Raw genomic sequence first — 20,975 nt, forward strand, 5'->3', positions numbered from 1 at the left:
CAAGACTTAGAATGAAGTCATAAGGATAAAAATACCATCACAAAGTGCTTGGGGAACACCACTGAAGAATTGGTACAGTGATGAAGGTAAAATGTATTGGTTGTGCTAAAAAGTGCAAGCAGACACAGCTTAGTACTGTGGCATAATGTGCTAATTATTAAAATACCATGAATGGAAGTCAACACATATGCTCATTAAATACTACAGACGTTATCAGAAGGCACCAGAAATGTATGCATCTGTGATACACAAACAGAACACTATTAAATGACTTTGTTTTTCCCCAAATGCTTTCCAACATAATAAGCTACAAGGGTAAGCCTCTTCTAACTTGATAAACACATCTTGGTGAGTTGTAAGTCTCATGCCTTTGGCTAGAGATTGGGAACATCTATTACAGAAAGTATCAGAAAGCAACTGGAGTGTTTTGACTAGAAAGGACCCTAAATATAACTCTTTAACATTACACTAAATGTTATTATTTTAAGCAGCACTGCTGTATCTTATTGCATCAATCAGAACATGGCAAATAACAAGCTACTGTTTAAAGGAAATTTCTTACAGAAATGGTTTTAACTTCTCATTTCCAATTAAATGTCCATCATAGGTCATGTAGTGGGCTCTATCAACTACAGACACTCAGGAACACAGGCTAATGGAGTAACTACCGCCCTGAGTACCACCACCAACCACCAGCAGCAAGCTGCAAAAATCTTGAAACGAATCATGCTCTCAGCTATTAGAACTTCCATGTACCCGTGTGTCATCTGCTCACACTTCATTTGCCAGTATTAATCAAGTGGCTACACTTAGCTTAGTGGGGACGGAAAAACACTGTCTGAAGTGGTTTAAATAGGAAATATCACCATAGGCCTCTGGCATTTGAATATTTGGTTCCCAGTCGTTGGTGTTGTTTGGGGAGGTTTAAGAGATGTGGCTTTGCAGGATGTCACTGGGCAAGGTCTTTGAGAGTTTAAAGCCTCCTGCTTGCATTTGAAGCTGTGAGCTTTCTGATTCCTGTGCCTGCCACTTGCTGCCGCGCTTCCCTGCCATGATGGACTCCTATGCCCCAAGAGCAGTGCTTCTCAACCTTCCTAATCCTGTGACCCTTTAATAAGTTAGTTCCTCATGTTGTGGTGACCCCCAAACATAATTGTTTTTGTTGCTACTCCATAAAATTAATTTCGCTACTGTTATGAATAATAATGTAAATATCTGACATGCAGGATATCTGATATATGACCCCTGTGATAAGGTCACTCCACCCCAAGGGGAGTTGAGACCCACAGGCTGAGAACCACATCTCAAAGTCTAAGCTGAAATAAACTCTTCTGTAAACTGCTTTCAGTAACGGTGTTCTATCACGACAACAGTAACTAATATCATCTGACAGTGTTCCCAGAAGGGGAACCCACAGCTAAGTGAAAATGCTCATGACAACTCTACAGCGAGACAATAAACAAGCCTGTTTAAAAAAAATCAGAAGGCACTAAGACATTTCAACAAAGAAAATATGCAAACGGCACACAAGCATATCAAAAGATGACCAGAAGATATGCTTTTACATAGTTTCAGATTAAAACAACGGAATATGCCTGCACATCTATGACATTGCCTAAAATAACAAGGGAATACTACTGAACATCTATGATACTGCCTATAAGCCAACAAGTTCACAACAACGAATTCAGGCAAAAATAAGGAACACGGTGGTATGCATTCATTGCTGGTAAGAACGCAAAATCCCATAGCTACTGCTGAAGACACTTTGACATTTCCTTACAATATCAAATTTCTTTTATCACACAATCCACCAGTTGAGTCCATCGGTATTTGCCCAAAGGAGTTGGAATTTTATGTTCACACAAAGGCATGTACAGTGGTGTTTATAGCAACTCCATTCATCATTTCTCAAACTTTAATTCACCAAACTGTCCCTCTGCTAGATGAATAAATATTCTGTCATACATGCAGACAATGGAATATCCTTAAGAGTTAGGAAGATATGAGCTGACGAGGCATGGAATAAAAATGGAAGAAACTTAAATGTTTATTAAACAAAAGAAGCCACTTTAAAAAAAAAAGAACTACACACATTACCACAATAATTTGATATTCTAATAAAGGTAAAACTATGAATATAGTTTGTTTAAGCCAGTGGCTTTTAGAAATTAGAGGAGATATATAGGTAGAGAACATATTTTGGGAGCAGTGGAAACGCTCTAAGTGATACAGAATAGTAGGTATATGTAATTATCAAACCTACGGAATGTGTAAAACCAACAGACAATACACAGCACCCTTGAGAATTCATGCATTGCCACAGATGCACAAGTCTGATGAGAGACACTGTGAGTACAAGAGACCAGAGACTTGTGAGGGCTGGGATTTATAAAACACCCCCTACCTTCATTTCAACATTGTGACAGAGCTACAACTACTCCAGAAAATGACATAAGGCTCCCAATGATACTGTATTAATACACAGTAGACAGCGGACTATCTAAAACAAGCTAACCAATAAGTGACATCTTCTTGAGTTTTCTAACATTGACTTTGAAAATCTAATGTAAAATGAAGACCTTGAAAAAAAAAAAGCCACAAGAAACTTTATACAGCTGAAAATATGTCCTCAAAGGTAGATTTTGTCATTCAGTTTTGTTTTTTTTTTTAATTTTTGGTATTAGCTTTTTCATGCTTATTAGGCACACACACGTGTGTGTGTGTGTGTGTGTGTGTGTGTGTGTGTGTGTGTGTGTGTGTTTTGCTAGACATAGATTCCAGGACCTCATACATGCAAGGCAAGCACTATACCATTGAGCTATACTGCCAACTCACAGGATTTATTGATAATTTTCAAACAATAAAACTGAATTCAAAATATTTTATTTCCCCTGTCCTCATGGTTGACATCTGTCACTTTTACTTTTGAATAAGAAGCAAAGAGCTTAAAGGGTTTAAAGGGCAACACAGACACAGCATGTTACTGTTTTCAGTAGTTCAGTGGGTGAACATGCTTGCTGCACAAACACAAGAATCTAAGTTTGACTCTCCAGAACCTATGTGATAGGTAATAGCTGGACACAGTGTGAATATTGACAATCTTCATGTTCCGATGAAGAGATGGAGGCTGAGACAGGGAAATCCCTGGAATTCATGAGCCAGCTAGCCTGCCATACATAATGAAGAAATGACAAAAAGACTCCACCTAAAACAAGGTGGGAAGAAAGCAAGGCCTGACACAAGGTCATCTTCTGACCTTCAAATGCATGCCCTGGCACAGGAACATCCGCATTCATGAACACAAAAGCATAAACATATAGCGTAAACTTCAGCACACAAAACAATTATTTAATGTTTTGAATAAAGCTATCTTTCCAGGAAATAAGCATAAAAACAATAACCATATGGTAAGCAAATATCTTTCCTTGAATCATTTCATTGTCCTGTAGAAAAAAAAAAAATCAGAGCCTAGATAGCCAAGCTTGATGCACAGTGTCTGAGACAACTTGTGGGTAAGTGGGCACTGTTCACTTGAATGTTTGAAAACAGTGGCACTGGGAGTTCTAAGCATGTGCTTTTTATCATGCGTGATCAATGAGTTCACTTTGTCCGTGGCGTTTGAATTCCATCTCAAGGAAACAAGATGGGATTTCTGGGCTCCACCTCTAGACATTTGACAAGCCTTCATGCTGCCGGAAAACACCCCCTACCCCTCACCGTACATTTCAGAAGAGTCACAACCATCAATTCTGTGTGGATTTTCTGGAATGACTTAAAGACAGCTAAAGTAAGCAAGCAAGTGTGTACACACCTACCCATACACACTTTTACCTTACTCCTCCCATGGGAACCAACTCTCACAGGGTCTGCTCTCTCAGGAGCCTGGGTGTTAAGACAAGATTTGTTCCTTTAGAAAAATCAGAATGGTCCCTGCTGCAGTGAGAACCCTGTAGCCCTAAGCTCACTGGTGGTTGACCACTACTTCTCTCTACACTTCTGAAGAGGAACAGGAGCAGGCCTAGAAAGCCATTGTTTTGATCACCACTCTTCAGTGCCTATTTCTATGTAAAAGTTTCACTCTTTGCTTCTCTCTCTCTCTCTTTAAACTAAAACCTTTTTAATTCATCAGTTTAATCACTTTAGTGATTCTCTGAACAGGGCTGTTTAGAATTTTAAACTTCTAATCTACCTTTTGATAGACTGGATCCATGTGCTTATAAATCACTTCGTTTTAATAAATGAGAAAAAAGATCAAAGACCAAGTATCAAAAGAGAATAGGAAGCCAGACTTAAGCAGCTGACTTTGCCGTGTGTTAAGACTGCCTTCCACGTGTTCCTATCATCTCCATCTTTCTGATGTACAAAGGACTTACATAGTGGTAGAATCACTAGAGTAGATATGATATTAATGTTTAATAATGCAGAGGAAAAGCAAGAGCAATAACATTATTTAAGTGACACTAAAATCTCAAATCCTATGGTTAATTTGAATTTTAGGCCCATTTAGTTGACAAAATACAAAGAAAAAGTGAAAAGCTTAAAATTTCAAAGTTTGAACATGTGAATAGAGTCTCTAAATTTATTGTAGTAACTTGTATTCCATGCCCTTCAAGTCTTTACTCAATCAAAACTGATCTGAGGAAATAGCTAGAATGGAACTCTAAATACATACTGACATTGTTTAAAAACATTGCTGAATTCCTTTAGGTAAGATTTTAAAAACTTACATTGCTTTCACAGTCTTGTTTTTACAAGTTCTCTTCATGAAGAGATTCTGGTTTCTTTGTGGCAATTTGCATGAGAACATTGGGCATACCGATATTACTTGCAGGACTGCTGTAAGGTTATGCCAATGGCAGAAGCCACAGTAATGATAGCAGTTTAAAATAGAACACACTGACAATATCTAAACATTCCAAGCATGTTGCATATGAGGTGAAACAGTCCTTAGTATACTCTGGTATACAAGAGTTTTAATTCTATCTTTAGCTGTTATTAAATCATTTCATTCCAACTATGATGTGTGTAATATTATCACAGTAATCTGGATTTGCTCACAAATTATAAAGCCAGGTTATGTTAGGTGCACACAGTCATAAGCTATAAAGAGTCATGATTTAAACAAAGACCCTGCAATTCGAGAAACACTCTCTTGGCAAACAATTACGTATTACCTCTGCTTGTGAAACACTGGGAAGAGGTCTCATCTTCCCCATTTTGTCTTGTGATCTTTTACAGCAATTTCTCTAGTCACCCAAAATAAAGTATTTACCCCACTGAGTAAAAATGCATGTATAAATAAGACACCACAGTTCTTACAGAATCACACATTAAAAGCAGGTGAGGTCACAAATAGAGGAACCCGGTAAGAGCTAACAGCACTTCCAATTTTGTTTTTTTCAGATGAAAGCCAAGCGTTTTTAAAGTACAGTGAATTATGGAAACTGGCTCCTAACTGGATCTCTTGACTTGTAAGTTTCATGCTTGCGGCAGCCCACGCTACCCAGTCACACAGATCACCCCTTCTATTTGCAGCTGTTACTATTTGGGAAACTAACTCTGCCTGTTAACTGGAAGATATTACCTCTCTTTACCTGAGGAAGTGCCTTGTTTAATCATATGCCACACATACCTTAAAAAATTTCACCTCCGAGAAGTGAATGCCTTTGTCACAGTCTGCTCACATTCTATTTACTGTAAACCAGGAAAACTGAAAAGATGTTTGCATGCATCCCCAGAGGTTTCCTGGAATACCATTAAGATGTAAGGCTCTACTGTAACACTTTTTGTTTGAAAATGTAAATACATCTTTCAGCACTCACAAATACAGAATCAAAAAAAAAAAAATAGAAAGTCTAGCTAGCTTTCTGAATTACATAGAAGTAAAACAGCAGATCACATGGCCAATTTCATTTCTCAGGCATATTCACAAATGTCACATTTCTTTCAAACTAGTTTCTAATTTCATTTTTTAACTAGTGAATAATTAGAAAGTCCAAGTTTGAGAAAGGATGAATGAATATATATATATATATGCATATATATATCTTTCCAAATATAATTTTCTTAGCTCTAGAACAGAGTGAAAATGGGTACCATTACCAAATGAATCAGATCACCAAAAATATCACGCAAAGTTTTAAATACAAAAGCCATTATAACGTTTTTGAATTTATTAGTTATTTGGGACTTATAGATCAAAAATATATTCCCTACAGAAACACTCACACCTCACCTCCGCTTTTGAGAAAGAAACCAAAGAGCACAGAAACTGAACTAGCGCTTGCAAGGTTAATAGATGATTGGTTTAAAGGGAACTTTTATCTTAAAAAAAAAAAAATCAGACAATGGAGGAGAATGACACAAAGCATGACACCATCTTACAAGGCTTGTGCAGAACAGAATGGCTTCTTTGCCTTTAGTTTGGTGCTTTTTAAAAAAGTCATTAAGTATTTTAATGTGTTTTCCCCCCCCTCAATATCACGGATTACTCAAAGGATCTGATTTGATTTCCTCTCCTCAAGGGACCAGGTTGGCTAAGTCCCAATCTATTTGGGAGCCTCCAGCTTCAGCACCAAGGACAGAAATCGTCCCAGAGAAGAGGTTAACCTAAGTCACCGCCGCCAAAAAATAAATAAATAAATAAATAAATAATGAAACAAGCCACTTTCAGACAAAGCAAGAAAAATAAGATACCTGTCTGCCAGCCACCTGTTTAAAGTCCCCTCTGCAGCCGATTGCACCAGCAACTTCTCCGAGGAGACCCTGAACAACTGTGAGTCCCAGGCCGCCCTCGCGAGTCACAAGGAGCAGCGCGAGGCGCGAGGAAGTGTGGGAGCCGGTCCCTCCCGCTCCCCGCGTCCCGGACCCGCGGGCTCCAGCTCGGGTGCGGGACGACGGCGCGGGTGACTCCGGGGCTACACACACTCACACACACGCGCACTCGCGCACCCACGCGCGCGCTCGGAAGCCGCGGGCCCTCCGGGCGCGGGGCCCCCCGCGGTGGACGGCCGGGGAGGGGACGTCGGCTCACCGCTCGGGCTGTCGCTGGACCTCAGGCTCCTTCCACAGAGGCACTGCAGCATATGCACTCCTTTCTCCAGAGAGAGGGCAAGAATCTTCATGGAGAGGGGCGCGCGCTCGCGCGCGCGGGGTCGGCCGACTCCCCGCCCACCTCGGCTACTCCAGCGAGCAGGCGATGGCCTGCGTGGGGCGCCGGGGTCCCGAGCCCATGGCACGGTCCCCGGAGCCGCGCCGCTCCTACGCCTGGGCTGGGGCTCCGCTGGAGGGGGGGGGGGCCCTCCCGGAGGGCCCCCGGGCTCGGCCACGCCTCAGCGGGCTCCGCGCGACACTTTGGGACTTTGGGGAGGGCGGCCCCACTGCGGAGGACGGAGGACGTCACCGCGGGTCGCGCCTCCTTCGGGTCCCGCGACCCGGGGGCTCCGCTGCCTCGGGGTCTCCGCGGCCGGGTGGCTTGGGGGCGTGGCGCGCGGCGTGGGAATCCGCCGGAAGGGAGCGCCCCGCAGGAAGGGCCGGACCCGGGAGGCCGCCGAGCGTCAGAAGCGACTCCGGGAACTGAGGGGGGCGGGGGACAGGGAAGCCGGGTGTGGCGTGGGGAGAGAGAGAGAGCGCTTCGTGTGCCCGCTGGGGGAAAGCGTGCCTAGGAGGTCACCGGGTACTGCGGCGGGCGCCCGGACTCCTGGATTGCTTGGGTAAGTCTTTTGCCACCTTGGGCGCCTCTCCATAAATCTGGACGGGTAGGAGAGGTTAAAATGGGGCTTTGGCAGCTTCTGGCCTTGCAGGTTCCTGGATAGATTTATCATGGGAGCAGTGGGAAGAAGGGCCTGACTAGAGCGGAGTTGGGAAGGAAGAGGCAGGATCAGACAACATCAGGCACTTCACTGTGGAGAGAGGATTCTGGTACCTCTGCCTCTGCCGGGCTACTCAGTTGTACTAGGGGGATCTGCCTGGTGTTAAAAGGCTCAAGTTTCTCTACAACGGTCACTTTGAGTTCCGCCCCTCGCTTCCCAGATCTATCCATGTCCTTTTGGAAATGGAGCGAGCGAACTCAACTAGTGATGTGCATGGGACATGCACACCACGCCGCCACCACCACCACCCCCCAACCCCCAACGCATGCACGTGCCTCCGTATGAAATTCTTGGGCAGAGAGGAACCTTCAAGGACAGACATCTTTGAGAGCACAGATGCTGGACACAAAGGTCGAATTCTGATTCCTCTTTGCTGTGTGATCTTCAACATATTAACCTCAGGGTGCTTCTGGGTTTCCATAGTTCGTCATTAATGACAGAGTACCTCAGGTGCCCCTTGCTGTGGCTTAAGAATGCACTGGTTGTAAGCGCTATCGCGTTAGCTGCCTCCTCTAAGGTTCTGGATCATTCTCACTTTCCAGTGAACTCTCATATGCATACCTGTACCCCCTAATCCAGGTGGTAAGAAATTCAGTGGCTCCCCCAAGTAATTAATTGCACAAAACCCGTCAGAAGTTTGGCCCTGACAGAGTCAGAACCCAACTTGAACTCTTTCCCTTCATTGTCTCCAGGGCATCTAACACTAACTTGACTTGTTTTTCCTGCAAGGAATTATGACTGAATGGCTGTCATCACTGCCCCCTCTTCACCTCCTCAGCGCTAACTTCCACTGGTCTTCTTGTGTTTCCCAAGGGTTGAAATGAAGATGCAAGTCCTCAAGAACTCCCTTTTCCTTTCAAAGGTGGTAGAAGAAAGTCAGGACATGTGGAAGAGTTTCTTGAGTCCACTGTCACTGCTGGTGCCGTGCCTTCAGCTCCTTTCAGAAGTCAGGGTGGTTTCCCAGTCTCCTACCAAGTCCTGCCTTAGTCTCACTGGTAAGCGGTACCAGCAGAACTCTGTGGGCTTCAAGGTCCTTGAAGATCTTGCTAAACCCACTTCTCTGTCATCACGGAGAAGGTTCTGAGGTCCCAAGGCAACCAACAGAGGCATGGCCTTCCTCTTTCCCATCTCTGCGGGAATTAGTAAGAAAATTGGCTCATCTGGGATTCTACCCATCGATATTCCCCAAGGAGGTAGAGACAATTAACCAGAGGAAAACATCTAAAAATAGCTTTTGGTGCTGTAGCAGAAGACAGTGAGTTTTCCGGTAGCGCCCTTCTGCTTTGGAACCCAAAGCTCAGAGTTCCTGCTTCACGTTGAGAGAAATGGTATTGCCCAGTAAGGAGCAAATGAATCATTAGGATGAGACCAACCTTGGTTCTTGGGCAGAGTGAGAGGGTTCACATGTAAATTCATAAACACCTGAGCACACCTTCATGTGTGCACCGCCCACCTGACAGGCTTGTTGCAAGAATTCAATGGGCTGAGACACAGGAAAGTGTGTCAAGAGTCTGATTAAAAGTAAAAGCAAGGTGAGGTGCCATTGTCGGCTTTTCTGGCTTTTAGGTCTGGTGTGGTGGCTCTATTATTGATAACAGGAAGCGCCTAAGTGTGAATCTTCTGATTCCTCATTAGGGCCTTGACCCCTCCTCCTTAGAACACAGGGCAGGAAAATCAGCTCCATCACAGACGGTCTGCTTTCTTGTTTATATCACCAGGCCCATGATTCTTAGGACCAGGTATACTCATCCCAAACAAAAAAGAAACTAAGGGACTGCATTCACACACTGTCTTAATACCTAACCAAATTAAATCAGGAAGAGCAGTGGTTTTTCTTTTATTTTAGATTATACATGTCTCAGTAAAGCATGCCTCCGGGGGAGTCAGTCACCCGGACTTGTAGTGTTTGGATTGTTTTTAAAGTGTTTCCTCAATTCTATCAGGGTTTTCTTGAAACTCCACATGTGATTGACATCAGCACCCACAGTTGGGCTTCCCTAAAGTATCATGTGTGGGACTTCAGAAGAAATCACTTTACTGGTGATATGGGAGTCTGTGTGTGTGTGTGTGTGTGTGTGTGTGAGAGAGAGAGAGAGAGAGAGAGAGAGAGAGAGAGAGAGAGCGCTATTATATATGAAAAGAAAACAAATACAACAAATAGAATCCAGGGAAGTGGTAGACTAGTTTCCACAAAAACTTTCAAGGTTTTTCTGTGTATTTTTAAGTCAAACTAGGAATTTTTGTGGCTTTTGTGGCAACGATATTTTATTTTAAGTGTAATACACATACTTGTCTTTGTGGCCGAATATTAAGTTATATTTTCTCTCTCTGTTGGGGCTTTTACTTTTTTAGATATGCTTTCTATTTTTATAATCCTAGTAATACCATGGACCAATCCTAACATTCAACCTAGCGATATGGTTTCACAATGGAATATTTTTGCATTACTTTGGGGAAACAAGGTCTGGTGATAAAGACCAGGATGGCTTATAACTCGTGATCCCCGTGCATCACTAGTGATAGCACTGGAAGTGTGCCCAGCCTGTCCAAGTACTATTTAATAAGGATTGAGGAGATTGGTAAACTTGCTTAATAACTAAATGGTGAACCTGTTTAAATTTTAAATACCCAATTTTTGCTTTTTAAAAATGTTACTTACTTAAGGTTTACATGAATAAATAATCGTATGAGGGGGCAACGTCATTTCCAAATGGTGGCTAATATAAGGTATTTTGGTTCATATTAAACACAGAAATCTGCTCATTCTTGGCATCAACTGTACAACTAATGCGTTTATCTTCCTGGAGCAGGACGCCAGGTCCCCACATTTCTACTGAGCACATGAATGACTATTTAAGCACTTAGCAACTTTCTCCCTCCCAACAAATCAAGCAAACTTGTGAACTAAAAGACTGAAATCAGGATGGCATCCCACAGTATGTTTGTACTGTCATCTATAGGGAGGCAAACTATGCCTGTATCACACGCCTTAGAAGTCACTTCAAACTGGAGAATGGTAGGTAACTATTCAGCTATGACAGAAACAGTCCCCAGAAGCTAGCTTGCTTTATCAGTAACATATGAACCAAATTAACTGTTTTCCAAAAAGTAAATACAGGTCTATTTTCTTCCTCTTGTTCTCTATTTGTTATCGCCCTGTTTGATTTTCCTCCTTAAAATGTTGAGGTTTGGAATGAATTTCAGCTTACGGAAAAGTTAAGAGTGCAGGGCTTATTGCACAATTTATCCAATTCTGTTAATATTCACCACTTATTTAATCACTCTGACAGCAGTAAACTCAGAACATTCACACTGGCACCTCATGATTCTATAAACTAAGAACTTTATCAACTTTCACAAGTTTTCCTTTACTGTCCATCTTTTCTGTTTCAGGATTCAACTGGGACCTGTGTGTTTAATTCCCGAGTAGCTTCAGTCTCCTTTCAGTCCTGTGACAGACCCTCAGCTCTTTCTTGTCTTTCAAAACCTCAACAGCCCATAAACATTGGCACTGTGAAACACCTTCGCAGTTTCTGATTGCTAGTCTACCCTCATTCAGTTTGCTAGTCTACAGTTACTCAGTTTGGAAAGACTGCCACAGATGAACAGGGATGATGCCACCTCAATAATACATCTCTGATAGGGGGATTCGTGTTGTCAGTCAGTGATTGAACCTTGCCTAGGTAATTAAAGTAGTGTCTGCTAGCTTTCTATTATAAAGGTCTGCTTTGAAATTTATCTTAAGAAATGATGCTTACACCGACATCCTGTTGTTCCTCCAACGCTCACCTGATGATTTCAGCATTTGTGGACAGGTCCTGTCTGTGACTGTTGTTATTATACTGTGTGCCTACCAATGAATTCAAATGGTCTTGATTTCTTCTATAAACTGGCAGTTATTTTGAAAGACTAACCCCTCTCCCCACTTACTTTGTTATTTAGTTATTTATACAGGTGTGGCCTCACGATGGGTTTTTCTGGAGGTTGTGATTCTCTGTCATTGTCCTGTGACTGAGGTCCTCATAGCTTTAACATTGGGAGATAATTTGATTGATTGGTCCTGTGGCCTTTGGGCGGTCCCTGTTTTTAAATCACTTCCATAATTTTCTGCCTTCCTATAATGCTCCAGTTTTACCTTTTGTCTTTATATTCTCTTTTTCCCTGTCCTTCCCCTAGAATCAACTGATTTTTCCAGTGAGTCTTAGTTCTTTGTACAGAATATAGTACCGATTAATCTGGATCTGGGTGCTGAGGTATTTTTGCTAGGGCATTAACCGCTGCCAGACTCAATAGAGAGTTAGAACCCAATGCTTACGTGAAAGCCATATGACACAACCATCACTTATTTTTATATTTTCTCTGTCAAATAGGAACACTGGTAGATATACCCAAGTTCAGCCACACAAAGACTGAGATGAAGAGGGCCAACACCTGAGTCCCTGTCTTATTTGTAACTTCTTTGTCTAACAGCACAAACTGCCCTCCAAATTCTGTTTATTCAATCCTAATACACACCTCGAGCAGCCACACCATTGCTAACCTGATGTGAAACAAACTTGCTACTGCTGTAGCATTGTGTACGGGAATTCTTGCCACTGGCTTCTCAGAACTCAATCAAAATGTCATTTCCCAAAGTGTCTTGGGCTAACTGCATTTGTTCCTCCTCTTCAGTGTGGGTATTATTTACTTGCAACTTAGGTTTATTGATGACTTATGCTCCATGTTTGATGACCTAAATTATTTTATTTATTAGTTTCATCTATGTAATACTTGAGTATGTAAAACCTTGTTTGGCTGCTAAGTTAAAGCTTTATGAAAATGTATCTCCTCAGACGAATGCCCCACCTTCTTTGTTTTTCCCAACTGGTGTCACCCCCACTTTCCCCCACCTCTGTACCCTATGCATACAATGCTGCTGTCTAGATCTCTTTGTCTTTCTTTTACACTTACACCCAAGAAGATAGACTGGCTTCTGTGGTAGCAGACACTGATCAGAGTCAGGCTGAAGAGTTGTTGAAGATGTGGTAATCTGGTGGATGAATATTTTATCCTCTGTAAAAGTGTTGCTTTATATGTGGGTATATGCACAGATGTACAAACATCTTTAACAGATGTACAGGTTAAAATCAAGAATGGCGGTCTGAGCTAACAGGGAAGAGCTTCCTGTGTGGAATTTCAAGGCCCTTTCTGTGCTGTGCATTTCTCTCTCTTCTTTTTCTTTCCTCCTGCAAGTGTGCAAAGATTTTAGGGAGAAATCTACATCCACTGTCTATATTAGCAAATGCTGTTCTCTCCTTAACTTACTGAATTCTACCTTTTACCCACACAATCCCACCTAAGATTTTTTTGTTGTTGCTAAGTCACCATAAACTAGGCTATTCCAGATTCAAGTGACACATTTTTTATCATGAAGATACTAAAACTTATTGGTCCCAACAAGTTTCATTAAACTCTTCATCTTTCCCTTCAGAAACAATTTTCGTCTTTATTTTCTTTTTGCTTCTCTATTAATATCACTGTTCTCTCCAACCATCCTGAATGCGTAACTGTTTTCCAAGGTTGCACCCTGGGATCCTTTTACTCTTATTATTTCTGGCCATCTATTTTGACATCTGATAATTTTGCTTGGTCAGTACAGAAACGTAACAACCTTTATACAATGGTTTATGTGGTTTCGGGATGATGTTGGTATATATTTTCATGAGTTATTCTGCTAGCATCAAGTACTCTGCCTTGCCTCTTTGAGTGAATGCATAGACAGCCTTTAACTCCACCCTAATATCAACTACCTACCCCAGAAACTTCTGGGTCACATGCTTCCCTCACACATTTCTCAGTACACAGCTATCACTCAACAAACTCTGATATTTCTTATTGACGCTAAGGCTGTCTAATAACCAAGGAGGCAAAGTACTAGTTGGATGTCTAGCTAAATGATCCTTCAAGCCAATGTGCAATTGAAGCTCTGGTAGATGAATGAAAAGCGAAATACCTGGTTTTGAAGACCCTGAAGAGGGGCGAGGGTTCAGGTTTGGCTTGAGAAATTTGGAAGAACTGAGACTCATTACAGTTAGCATCACTTGCATCACTGGGTGTAACTTTAGAAACATTTCCTTACCTTAAATGAACATACATACATACATGAATGCATGGAAAACCCCAGGCACATACAAAATTTTATCTCTTTAAAAAAAATCCGAGATTCATTCTTTATAAAATGCCACCAATAGAGTATTTCTGCACACAGGAAACTTCTCAGGCTATACTGAACAGTTAACAAATATTTTAATTTAAGTCTCATCTAGAGCTGCAGGGCAATTATGCAGTTGGTTTCCTTTCAAGGTCGAGTTAGGCATACACCTCATATGAAGATAAGGTCTTGTTGTAGTCAAATTGATCAGGATCTCATGTTTCAATTATATACAAAAGCAATAAAAAATGGTCTATCTGAAAATAGGTCATTAACAAGAAGCTGGCATGTGGTTCAGTTGGTAAGGTGTTTGTCTTGCAAGTACGAGGACCCTATTTCATATCCCCATCACCTATATGAAAAGCCAGGTATGGCAGCACATGCCAATCCCAGTAGTGGTAGGCAGAGATAGGAGGAGCCTTGGAACTAATTGGCCAGCCAGTCTAGACAAAACAAAACCGAGATCCCTGGGTTCAGTGACACTCCCTGACTATACATACACACACACATGCACAGACACACACACACACACACATAATACATATGCAGTTATTGAGGAAGATAATCAGTGTTGACCTCTGACTTCTACATACACATAACATGCAACCCATACAGATACACAGATACACACTGCCACAAGTACACGTACAAATGTAAAAATACATCCTTAACCAAACTTATGACAAACTTACATTTCTGTTACACACAGAAGCAGCGTATGCCATGTCTTCTTTCCCAAAAACTTAATGGCATGGCACACCTACCAGATGGCTCTGAGTGTAATGATCAAAATAAGAGGAGTCTTTAAAGGAGCACAGAGGAGCTTCTGCATGGGGACCAGCAGCCCTTTAAGCCCTTAAATGGAGTCATCCATGGTATATACTCACTTATATAGACCTATAAGATAGGATAAACATACTGAAATCTATACACCTAAAGAAGATAAACAAGAAAGAGGACCCAGGGTACGATGATCAATCCTCACTTAGAAAGACAAATGGGATGGACATTGGACTTAGGAGCAAACAAGTAACAGGACAGGAGCCTACCACAGAGGGCCTCTGAAAGACTCTACCTAGCAGTGTATCAAAGCAGATATTAAGACTCATAACCAAACCTTTGGCAGAGTGCAGGGAATCAAAGAAAAAGGGGGGTGGGGAGTTAATATGACCTGGAGGACAGGAGTTCCACAACAACCAAATATATCTGGGCACAGGGGTCTTTTATGAGACTGTTTCTCCAAACAAGGACCATGTATGGATGCAACCTAGAGCCCCTGCTCAGATGTAGCCCTTGATACCCACTTGGATATCCCCCTAATAAGGGGAACAGGGACTGTTTCTGACATGAACTCAATGTTGGGCTCTTTGACCTTCCCCCACCCCCAGTGAGGTGCAGCCCTTCTAGGACACAGAGGAGGACTTTGCAGCCAGTCCTGAAGACACCTGATAAACCAGTATCAGATGGAAGGGAAGGAGGTTCTCCCCATCAGTGAACTTGGAAAGGGGGAGGGAGGAGATGAGAGTGAGAGGGTGGGACTGGGAGGGAAAGAGGGAGTGGGATACAGCAGGGATACAACGTTAACAAACTGTAACTATTATTAAAAAAAATAAAAATAAAAATAAAATGGAGTCATCCAACACCAACAGCCAGAGATGGTGGAGAAGTGTCTACACTGTTAGTCTGAAAGGTCTAATAACTTCCAGAGACTGCAGCTGCTCCCTTCTGGTTTAATAGATTAATTATCATAGAATGAAAAATGGGTGGGTCAGAAGATCCAGTTTCTCTAGTTTTATGCAGGTGCACATTTGTTACCAGAAAATTAGGTAGCACAGAGCTCACTATGATAATGTTTCTAGGAGGCAGCAAACAAGCTCCTAGCTTCACTTTGGAAATGAGGGTAACAAATGCTATCTTTAGCATCTTTGGTTTGTGTAAATAGCTGATTTGGATGTGAATACTATTTTCATTTGGGTATCTCTTATCCCCATTGAACCATTTCCATGTCTTGCTAGAGCTCTGGGTAAAGCTTATGCTTTCAAATTGGACCTGGGATGACTCCTCAGCTCTGACATTTAGATATCAGGCAGGGTTTTTGTTGTTGTTTGCTGTGCAATGCAGTGGGAATTGACAAAATTAACAAAATTGCTAGCAGGGTCAGTCAAGACAGAATCCCTCAGGGATTCTGCTAGACAGTACATGCTCAGTAAACATCAGTGGGATTCAAGTGCTTGTGAGGAAGCTAACTAACTTCCCTTAGCTTTGTTTGCTACACTCAATCCCAAAGTGAAGCTTGTGATTTGCAGGTTGTTATGGGAGGATGTGGGGCTAAGATTTAACCTATGCCTGCTGGCTCACTATGGTAATCCCCAGAGGAGGTGGAGGCAGGAGGAGGAGCACCATGGTTTCATCCCAGTGTGAGCAATCTCAGGAATCTCAGGTAACAGTGACACTCTCCCTCAAAAGTCAAAAGGAGATGCAGGATGAAGTCTCTCCTAAGTTTCCTAAGATTCGCTTAACAGTGACTGGTTTGTTTTCAAAAGAGTGTTTGTTTGTTTGTTTGCTTGTTTATTTTTGAGTCGGAACTTGATAAGATCTGGGCACTCTCCTTTTCCAAATCTGTTGTCCTTGTAGTGGATTTCTGTCATTTCTACAGAACGCTTGATTCTGCCATTCACATCTACAGCTGGGGAACAGTGGAAGCCCTTTCTGCCTTGGAGGTGACCTGAGCCCATAGTGGCTGATTTGAAGAAAGTGCTTTGGTTTCTTAGTTTTCATCTTAAGTTTTCACCTAGACAATCAACGGTAGGACTGGTTCCTAGCTTAGCATGAACCAAGATGACTCGGTTGCCATTGTAGTAATCTTAATAGTATTAATATAAATATTAATCAAAAACCAGTGTAGAAGGTGAGTAAATAGCCTGGGCTAGGACTTCAAGTATGCACTGAGTATATGTACACCTGAAGAAATACTGAAAGTGGGTATTTCCCTGAGACTACTTGGTGCTTATTGTTGAGTGAATACTTTCGAGTATTCCTGTTAAGAACATGTGCTCTGGGTTTGGACATCAGGGCTTGGCATAATGAGTCTGTGCCACTCAGGTCACCTTTCCAGCCCCCAGATTTTTGTTTATATAAAATGTGGGCAAAAGTACATCTCAGTGTGTTTAGCTAGGCTAATACATGTAAAACGTAAAGTATGATACCTGTGGAATGATTAAGAGCCTGAGAGGATGTTCTTATCACTAATTCTTTGCATGCACTTCTGTAACATCCAGTTAATAGGGAAGAAATGTTTCATTAAGAAAGAGCACTATTACATTTGCTTTCATGAATGATTTAAAGCTGTCAGACCAGAGTGCTTAATCTATCTTGTGAATTCCTAGATTTAACTCCGAAGTACTGAAAAAAGAACATCAAAAAACAATCTGAAGCTAACTCCTGAGCTAACACCATCAAACCCATCAATCAATACTTCCTTCATGGCCCACTGTAAGTGTTTCATACATGGTCTCTTGAGCCCCGGGAAATGTTTGTAAACATGTAATTACTACGCTATGATTCTGAAGGCAAATATAGAAGTTTTTGGAAAACCATACACTATGAGTTGCGTGAACTTTCTCAGTCCCCAAAGAAACATTTAAGGATTGGAATCTTCTAGGAATCAGACATAGGAATGTCACTGAGATGGCTATGAAACGCTTGAAAAATGAAGCAATGTGTGGTATAATTATAGGTGTCTGTCTCTGCTACCAGTCTCCCAAGCACTGTTTAAATTTGAAATGACATGTACTTTTATTCCTGCGTACCATACACAAAATCAACACCATCATCGTTCAACTAACGTTCTTCACTTCATCAAAATGAGAATGCCTTGATCTTACATTCAGCTGTCCTTAGTAAAAGAATGTGAACAAAATTGAATGGTGGTTCTTTTTTTTTTTTTTTGGCCTGGTACTTTTTCCTTTCAAGAATCTATTTCTTCATTTTCAAAGAAGAGTCATTTGGGGACAACAAAGTCTGCCCGTATTTATATGGTATGACTCTCAGCCCGTATTTATATGGTATGACTCTCAGCAAGCTGCAAATGCAGGCTGAAATTGCTTTCTCTCACCCTATTTCTCCCACACACCTTCCTGGGAAGAAATGATAGATGCAAAAATCTACTTTCAAAAGCATGAACATCTGACATCATTATCTTCCTCAAAGGAAAGTATCACAATCTTTGCGATTATTTGGGGAAAGAATTATATGCTCAGAAATACAACCAAATTAAAAATATTATTTCACTGGCTTTTTCAAAAACCTATACATAAAAGTAACACTACATGGACTGAGTAGGTCACACTTATAATTTAGGTGTGTATGTGTGTGTGTGTGTGTGTGTGTGTGTGTGTGAATGAGACCATGAATTTGAGAGCAAACAAGGGAGGTACAGGGAGGAACTGGAGAGGAAAAACAAGGAGAGAAAATGACATAATTCTATTTTACTTTGAAAAGAAAATTATTTTTAAAGTCTGTACGAATTCTTTAGAGTAGTGGTTCTCAACCTTCACATGCTGTGACCCTTTAATATAGTTCCTTCATAACTGTGATTTTGCTACAATTATGAATCCTAATATAAATAGCTAACATATAGACATATGATATGCAACCCTGTAAAAGGGTCACCCAACCCCCAAAGGGGTTGTGACTCACTGGTTGAGAACTACTGCTTTAGAGGCTGAGGTCAAATTTCTAACATTTAAAATTTGACTTCCTCAATCCCCAAGAAGACATTTAAGGATTGGACAGCACAGCACCATGTACACACAGGTCTCTGACTATAAGTCAAATAGCATGCTTTCACTACTAATTATTACAGGTTCCATGGGGCCTTACCTCAAATAGCTGGAAAGAGATTGTTTTTAACTCAGATTTTTGTTTGTAAAAAGTAATATGGTTAGTGTGTAAAAATGTTAAGGAAGTCCCTATATTTAGAACTGTACCTATAACCAGACATATTAATATTTCTGCAGTAAAATGTCTTCATTTTCTGGCAAGTGATGTGAATAAAATTTACCTGTTGTCTCCAAGTAAGTTTATGGTAAACCTAAGGGGTGGAGATGATTATCAGGGCTTCGTGGGGTTAGAAATTACTGCTAAGTAGTATAAATCTTTGCTTTGCTTATCTGTACTTGGACTTTTGGACTTTGGGAAATTTGCTTAAGTTCTTTCCTAGCCAAGAATATGGCTAAGAATCCTCTAAGTCAATTTTAGTTCACTATTGCATCATGAGCTAGCCAAAATGTGAGCTCTTTTATTCATGTCAAAAGCATGGCATGGCTCCTCCTTCACCACAGCTGTGTTTCTCCCTCATGATTAGAAACTCCTGAAGACAGGTTTTTGTCTGGTTAGCCATCTCAACTGTGACTCTTGGACATACATTTTCCTCAACAGCATCAGGAAAGCTGTAGCTTTCCACTGGCCACAGAACCTGTCCACGGTCCAGTGTTCTATCTATTCTATTCTATTTCTTTGTAAATGTGGACAGGCTTCAGGTTTTTAAAGCCTACTACTATTAAAAATCTGTCTTTTCTGGTCAAGTGCTTTCTAGGGATTCTAAGAAGACTTAAGCAGCATTCTTACTAGATTTCTTTCTGTTTAAATACCAAGTAGTCCTGAAAGAAACCAGTGTCTGGTTAGTGTCATGCTGAGGAATCATGAGTTAACGCATAACCTCATACTACACAATCCTTTTTCTAGTTCTTTGATCATGCCTGTATCATTTCCACAAGCATGACTTAAGTTGTTCAGTGAATTAGAATTGTATCTTCCTAGTTCATAATCTTGGCAGTGCTATGCAGCATGTGGAAATTGAGTTCATGCATCTAAGAACTCATGTAATAAGTGTCTAGAGCATATTTACAATCCCTCAAAAAATATTTTAAAGAAAGAACAAAAGACAAGCAGCTAGTGCCCCCAAATGAAACTGTGGCACAAACCTTCATGTATTTTGCTTCCAGAACCATGTTAATTCCTTGTAGAATTCTGTTTTCTTTACTATGCATTACTCTGTACAGTTGGACAGTTAAACAGAGGCTGACAGACTGACGTCTACAGGCCAAGTCCCTACCTGCCCGAGTTAGTTTCCTGGAGACATCCCTCATGGCCCTTGTCTTCCTCCACCTGCGACAATTTTGGACTAAAGCTGCTTTAGCTGAGTAACATAAACTTGGTCTACAAAGCCTGAGACACTTGGGATCTGACCTTCCAGGAGACAGTTAACTGGCCTAGAGGCAGAAACTAAAGGCAATAGCTCAAAACAGGAAAGAAGAAGAAACAAACTGATAAGAACCAACCAAAAAGCTATCTTACCCTCAAAAGTCACTGTAGTGGTGCCATTTGGCAGGGGACAAACACTAGCAAGCACCTTAACTAGTCATTAATAGGGACTGGTTATGTTTCATAGTATAACATAATTATTAACACTGATCCTGAGAAATCCATTAAAGGTAAAAAGTATCACAGTCTTGTAAAGTGAGTTCATGTACATTAAAAAAGATTCATAGGAAGGTTTCTGCTTTTGTTGTTTTTAAATTTTTATGAGGAGCCTTGTGCTGAACACAGTATGATTTATGTATAGAGATTTTACTCATATAAATTGTATTTTTCCCTAAAAACTGTATTACAAATTTAAATTAAAGTTCCCCAGGGCAGGGAGGGTGCTCACTGGGTCTAGCGTTTTCTGTACAAGAATAATACCTCAATTCACATCTGTTGTGCTTAGCTACTAGCTGAGTATAGTCTGCTCCTATAACCCCAGGCCTGGGAAGTCAGACACTGACAAATGACAGTGGCCAGGGGCTCACTGGCCAGCCAGATTATCTGAAATGACAAGTTAAAGACACACTAAGAGAACTTGTTCTCCA

General features: G+C 41.3%; 1 protein-coding gene across 3 annotated transcripts in view; it reads right to left on the minus strand.

Moving 5' to 3' along the window:
• The window catches only part of Fgf12 (fibroblast growth factor 12), a 557,338-nt gene that overhangs the window by 359,953 nt on the left and 176,410 nt on the right, over nt 1–20,975 (minus strand). Inside the window, exon 1 of one of the 3 annotated variants that reach the window (XM_060370163.1) lies at nt 7,037–7,182. The exons of 1 other annotated variant lie outside the window; for it this stretch is intronic. In XM_060370163.1, the coding sequence (XP_060226146.1) occupies nt 7,037–7,127 (91 nt within the window). In that variant the 5' untranslated portion in view covers nt 7,128–7,182. Of the gene's footprint in view, nt 1–6,699; nt 6,843–7,036; nt 7,183–20,975 lie in introns of those variants that run through there. One more of the 3 variants, XM_060370165.1, reaches the window with a different exon arrangement.

This window comes from Meriones unguiculatus, chromosome 17 (assembly GCF_030254825.1).
Source record: "Meriones unguiculatus strain TT.TT164.6M chromosome 17, Bangor_MerUng_6.1, whole genome shotgun sequence".
In the NCBI taxonomy this organism is placed as follows: domain Eukaryota; kingdom Metazoa; phylum Chordata; class Mammalia; order Rodentia; family Muridae; genus Meriones; species Meriones unguiculatus.